A 6190-nucleotide genomic window follows, 5' to 3' on the forward strand; every position below is an offset into this window, starting at 1 on the left:
TATATATATATTTTAATTGAGATTCTTATTGTACATCTACTATTAAACAGAAAATGTATCTGTGTTTGACTATGACATACTGATTGGTACACTATCACAGACATGAACTGAAACTGGACTTTTATTTATACTTTATTGCATTCAGAATACTGCACAAAATTAAGCAATTCATTTAAAATGTAGATTCTATTTATAATTTTGTCATTTAAAAATGCTAAAAAATTATGCGCTTAAATATTATAAAACAATCGTCAAGTAGTTTGACCAGTCTCAATTTTCACGATATAAGTATTAGATTATTACATCTGCATTATCCAAAAACAAGCCTTAGATTATTCACTGATTGATTGGTTGTCTGAGAGACCCCATCAGCAGCTGACCAACTCTGACAACATCACATGTGGTGAAAACACACACACTGTGGCTCTTTTTCAGCTCCTTCGTGCGGTCTAGTGTCATCATGCCCCGGCTGATGACGCCCTGCAGTTCCACGGCAACCGGACACTCGATGCTCTCTGTGATCACGCTGCTGTCGATGCACGCTGCCATTGCGTAGCTGTCGTAGGAAACGAAGCCTGCTCCGAAGTAAATGTCTCTCTTGTTCTTCAGAGATTCTTTGGAATAGGCGGAGCACCTTGACGTTATCGTCTTCATGAAGCGAGCGGCAGTGGCATCCTGGTTGATCAGCTCTTCAAAGAACTCCTGGCAGAGTGAACGTCATTGGTCAGTTTGAGCTCCTGACGTTCCTGAGCATTCCTCGAATCGGTGCATAATTCTGATATTCTTTGAAACAATATCAGTTAAAGAATTTTGAATTGTGTTCATATTTTTGGCAAATCTCTCTGTCTTGATTCTCACCATACAAATGCTTACAACATTTTCAAGAGGAGATCGATCTAGACTGCATGCTGGCCAGTTATGGCTAAGCTATTGTAGACCCGAGTACACTTAGGTTGTGGTATAATCTTTCAGCTTGTTTCTTCTGCAGGTATTTGTTTAAGGACTGGTTCCTGCCACAACACTCTTCATCGGCACTTTACAACCCCACTTAAATAAATACAACAGAGTCAGACTTTAATAGGTTCAAGAGGTTGTTTACTTTTGCAAAGCTTACCCATGTCAACATATTTCTGCAGGCAAACTCCCAAGTCGCGACGTATGTTTGGCACAGAAATTCTTCCAGAACGACGTAGGCAGATTCTGGGTCCATTGCAAAGTTGAATTCGGCACATAATGTCACGTTTCCTTTTCCTGCAGAAAATAAATACATTTGTTTATGTTTTTTCCCTGTATCTCCTAAACACAAACACTACAGTCATAGTCTCACCTTCCATGTTGCCGCCCATAACATAGAGGTCTTTAAGCTTTTGTGGAAAACACGGATCCAGTCTGACGGCCAGTGCCAGATTGGTGAGTGGGCCGAGGGCCACCAGGGAGACCTAAAACGATGTTTTATGTTTTAGCAGCACATCACCACAGGGGGGCAGCAGATGACAACAGTGAGTACCTCACCTTCTTCTGGTTTTCAGATACTAATCTGATCATGGCATTGACAGCATGTTCTTTCTGAATTTTGCCTTCCCAGTGAGGATCTTTATCTGTAATCACGTCTCCAAGTCCATCACCTCCAAAGTGGTCGTTAATCAAACAGGATCCTGTGACCAGAGGACTGCCAGACCCCCGAAACACTGGAATCTGTAGGGTAAAACGAGTCTCTGTCATACAATTACATTTTTTTTTAATTCAAATTAATCACAGGGGAGCTGATGATTTAGCCCAGTTAATCAGAATTAATTGAGGAAAACAAGTGTTCTTGCTGAAACAAAAATAACAAAAAGTAAATGTATGCATTTTAAGTAGCCTTATATATAGATGTAACTATTCCATAACAGACAAATACATGTTTCCGCAATTGATTATTATTTGATTATAAAACGTTTAATTTCTCAGGTTAAGAAACTCTGCTGCATGGACTTTACTAAATACTTCTTAAGCTCCCGCGGACCACACAAAACAGTTTGGTGGGCCGCATTTGGACCCCGAGCCTTGAGTTTGAACCATATGATTTAGAGTGCCCAATATTACAAGGGTTCTACCAGCATCTGCCACCGTGTGGCCACTGCGTGGCATGCAATCAAATTAATCAGAAATGTCATACATTAATGCACGATTGGATCCTCGAAATGCTAGATGTTGTAATGTGTTGAAAAGATGCTTTAACAGAGAAAAGTGAATATTTTCAGCCAACATACCCCCTCCTGCTCACAGACAGAGAGCACTGCAAGAACATTCTGACACACATTTTCAACTGCTGCATTTCCGAACACACAAGTAATGCCCAGGATGTGGACATGAGGGGCTGCCAGTGCCATCATGATAGCCTGAGCATCATCTATGCCACAATCTGTGTCGATGATGATTTGTTTCTTTTCCATGGTCCACTGTGAAGACCAAACAAACAAACAAACAAAAAGGAATCACATAGGTAATAAAGTTCTTAAAGACTTTGTTTTGAACATGTGTCCAAATTAACAACAAAGACACTGTCAGGAATTAAACTGTAATACATATATATACAATACAATACAATATTGGACATATCGTTGTTAACTGACCCCTACTTGACACTGTCAGGAATTACATACACTGTAATACATATATATGACATATCGTTGTTAACTGACCCCTACTTACAGTACCAAGTATGGATGTTTTGGCACATCCTGACACATACAGTATAATAACTGCGTGTAAAGCAATCACATAACTGGTGTAAAGCCATCAAATAACTCAGGCTAGGTATGCAGATAATGTAAATGGAGAAAGTTTGTAAATGAAGGTGGTTGACTGTCAGTTTAATATTAAACTTGATGTGGTTTCACCTAGTAAATACTTCTGCCATGTCATGCTCACAACACCGCTGTCCTGACGGCTGCCTGTGCTATCAAATATATAGTTTTAAAATAAATAAATAAAAATAAGATAAGATCAACCAGCATTAATCACTGCGGTAGTTGAAATTGTGCTTCTACAAGGCACACGACATGACATGACGCAAGGCAACTATCACACTGTATGCCAAAACATTGTTTACTTTAACTTTACAATTGCACAAGAGTTAAGTAAAAATTAGACTTCAAAAACTTACCTTAGTTGTGCAACTCAATAACGCAATATTGACGCTCACGAGCACTTTAAATAACTGGAATGTTCCATTTTTGATCTAAAGCAGTTTGTGAGCGCATTGAAAACCTCCTTAAATTGTTACGGCGGATTACTAAAAATAGCTATGAAGTAAAATAATATTAAATAAAAGTCCAGTCTCCACAATTATTAACTTTATTTTAACCCGTTAGTTGAAATTCGTCGATTTACTATATACGTATCACCCCTGCCGCTAACAATAATAGTACAGTCCAAGAAATCTGCACGAAAAGAATTATACAGTTGTTTTTAAGTCGGGTGCCACAGTTGCCAGATTAGCTTAATATAAGCGACTTGGAGTTGGTTTTCTGTCAAACATTTCGTTTTGTGGTTTGTTTAAAAGTACTCTCGCCTTTCCCTGACTCTAGTTTTACATTCCTTTCATTACAATTGCTACTTTATCCGGTTGCAGCATAGCGTAGCCAAACGGCATCCTCTACGTGAAGTTTGAGGTGAATAAACGCCTCCTCAAAATAAAATGTTTGTTTGAGCGCCCTACAAACAGAACACAATATTTTTCAAGATGTGAAAAAACAAAATACTATACTACGACCTTATGAAAATAAAGATTGAGAGAGGTTTATATATCGCCCCCCTTCATTGTGAGCAGTAGTATGGGGCGCTCTTTGGGATTGTTTTACACATGATCGCTTGTTTCTGGTACGAGACCTGGCAACACTGTGCAGACGCAATAGTAGCAGGACGATGCTTCTGGACAACCGTGGATTATTTTAAGATGGTTGTGTTTAATGAGGGTTAAAATAACGTTTAATTTAAAGTTACAAAGTAGACGTTGTGTCAAATAATCATTAAGACGGATATTCGTAACGGCTAACTCAGAGACAAACCTGGTGTAGCTCTATGGTCACCCGAATATAGACGGCGTCACAGGTGAGATATAAGTTAATAATAACAGTGATAATTAAAAATAAAACCAATATACGCTTGCTGTGGGAACGGGTGACTTATTGTTGGGTCAGAGTTAGTATTGTAGTCTAGCCGTTAGCTAAACATTGTACTCGAGTGCCTTGGCTTAGCAAACCTCCACGTTAATGTTTAAAGACCATTTCAGTTCTCCTACATCCTCTCTATTGGCCTATGTCTTCACTGACATTCACATGGTTGTATTTTTTTTTTCATTCAGCCTCGCTTATTATCGTGATGAACATGAAAACGAACACATTTGACCAGGGATAACCTACAGAATGATATGTAGAGGAGCTAGGTTTGAACATGTGCTGAAGATGGATAGTGTTTATTTATTTATATATATATTATGTTTGTAAAATGATGTTAAAGAGAAGCAGTCAGGCAGGAGGGAAGAGTTAATACCTCGACAAGCATTTATAGACGCAGTTAAGAAGATTACGACGTATTGTGTCGAACTGAAAGAGTCAGAAGTTAATTGTGACATTCTCAAGGGTGCACCCGAAAAAGGACGACACACTTAGCGTGCAAAGCTCTCCTCTTTCATACTGACTGTCCAGCACAGTTACCGTCTTTAATGAGAAAATAACTTTGCAAATGTAAAGATATGTACCTGGGTTTTTCTACCACGGGTAGTGTGGTATTAGTATAGCAAAGAATGCTCCTTCAAACCTCGAACAATCAGGCAGTTTACTCTGTAACAACACAGAGTTAAGTTTTCATCAAACACTGTTGATGTTTGGCCAGCTAGTTAAACATTGCTGTGGTTTTAATCAGTGGAATAGAGATTACACATGGTAAAAAGAAAAAAAAAATCCTTTGTGAGAGATAGACAGTTAAAAGTGTATATATAAGAAATAGTGCAATAAATAACACTTTGGTTTGTGAGGAACACATTATTTTATGCCATAGCGACCTGCCATATTACATATAAATTATGGCAGCTGAACCAGTCTAACCAACAATCCATTCCAGACCAAAGGTTTCACAAGAATCGAGGTGCCATAAAAGTTGGTCACCTGACCAAAATTTATGATGTCAAAATGAGGTTACAAGCCCGGTTGTTGGGAACTATTGACCAAGACTTTTTTTAGCATTGGCATTTGGAGTTTTCTGTTCATTCTCTCTTGTCAATTTGTTTTCTTATTCTGCCTTGTTGTTTCAAACAGTTATTAGATAGTTTCAGAAAATTATTGTACTTACCTGTCTAAGAACCAATAGAATGAAAGGATTCCCCCTTTTTTTTTGTTTCCGTATTGAAAGATTCTTGCTATATTCTGATCTGGATCACAGTACCAGTCAAAAGATTCTTGCTGTGCGAGGTGTCTTTAGGCAAGGAATGGAAGCAGCCGGTAGGTGGTCGATTCGTTTTAATAGCAAAACGTCAAACAAAACAGGTCTAACAATAAAGCAAAATAAACGACTGGAGCAGTATCCAAGGAAATCTCGTACAATAGTTGTTAATACGCAAATCCTCTCAAGAATAACTTCTCAAGAATAACTTCTCAAGAATAACTTCTCAAGAATAACTTCTCAAGAATAACTTCTCAAGAATAACTTCTCAAGAATAACTTCTCAAGAATAACTTCTCAAGAATAACTTCTCAAGAATAACTTCTCAAGAATAACTTCTAAAGTGTCATTAGTTGTTTATGCTTATATACCTGTGTGGGGGGGAGTGGTTTTCGACTTCCCAGGTGTGTGTTTAAATCTTGTAGGCCAATGGAAGAGAGGCTAGGCTTCTTGTGGCCAATCATATTATTGTTCTTGTATCATGTGATGCCTGCAGTCGCCACTATGTGGTGCTGCTGCTCCATGATTCAGCAGTGTTGGAGGAACATTTTGTTGCTCAGTGGGGGGTTATCACAAGGGAAGTGGACGGAGCCATAAAGTCCAGTCAACGACAGTAAGGAAGTAGAAAGTTGGTGTGAAGAGAATTTGGGGAAAATCTCTTTGAATGTGTGGGGCTATGTGACTGTGTGTGCTCGGGAGAGCCTTTTGGTGTCTTATCAGCTTCCTGCTGCAGACCCAACCAAATGTGAAAACCACTGAAATCTAAC

At 38.7% G+C, this 6190-nt stretch overlaps 1 protein-coding gene across 4 annotated transcripts; it reads right to left on the bottom strand.

Moving 5' to 3' along the window:
- Window positions 1-116: 116 nt before the first annotated feature.
- LOC103399976 (inosine-uridine preferring nucleoside hydrolase) lies at window positions 117-5533 on the bottom strand. 4 transcript variants are annotated; one of them, XM_008338643.3, is made up of 7 exons: window positions 5335-5533; window positions 4745-4826; window positions 2253-2441; window positions 1513-1695; window positions 1328-1439; window positions 1115-1251; window positions 117-702 (listed from the first exon to the last, which is right to left on the bottom strand). In XM_008338643.3, exons 3-7 carry the CDS (start codon window positions 2433-2435, stop codon window positions 337-339), a joined length of 981 nt encoding a protein of 326 aa, XP_008336865.1. In that variant the 5' UTR covers window positions 2436-2441; window positions 4745-4826; window positions 5335-5533; the 3' UTR covers window positions 117-336. The 4 variants fall into 4 exon arrangements, with proteins under 4 accessions (XP_008336865.1, XP_024909955.1, XP_024909956.1 ...); XM_025054187.1 differs by lacking the exon at window positions 4745-4826; XM_025054188.1 differs by lacking the exon at window positions 5335-5533 and having other exon boundaries at window positions 4745-5206.
- Between the last annotated feature and the right edge of the window lie 657 nt (window positions 5534-6190).

The sequence above is a fragment of the Cynoglossus semilaevis genome, chromosome 2, assembly GCF_000523025.1.
Source record: "Cynoglossus semilaevis isolate Cse_v1.0 chromosome 2, Cse_v1.0, whole genome shotgun sequence".
In the NCBI taxonomy this organism is placed as follows: Eukaryota; Metazoa; Chordata; class Actinopteri; order Pleuronectiformes; family Cynoglossidae; genus Cynoglossus; species Cynoglossus semilaevis.

Bases quoted from the DNA above. Each gene is read 5' to 3' on its own strand.
- LOC103399976 (XM_025054187.1), bottom strand. From the start codon at position 2,435: ATGGAAAAGAAACAAATCATCATCGACACAGATTGTGGCATAGATGAT. The intron at 1,696-2,252 runs GTATGTTGGCTG...TTTACCCTACAG, and splicing joins CTGTCTGTGAGCAGGAGGGG to ATTCCAGTGTTTCGGGGGTC. The intron at 1,252-1,327 runs GTGAGACTATGA...TATTTTCTGCAG, and splicing joins TATGGGCGGCAACATGGAAG to GAAAAGGAAACGTGACATTA.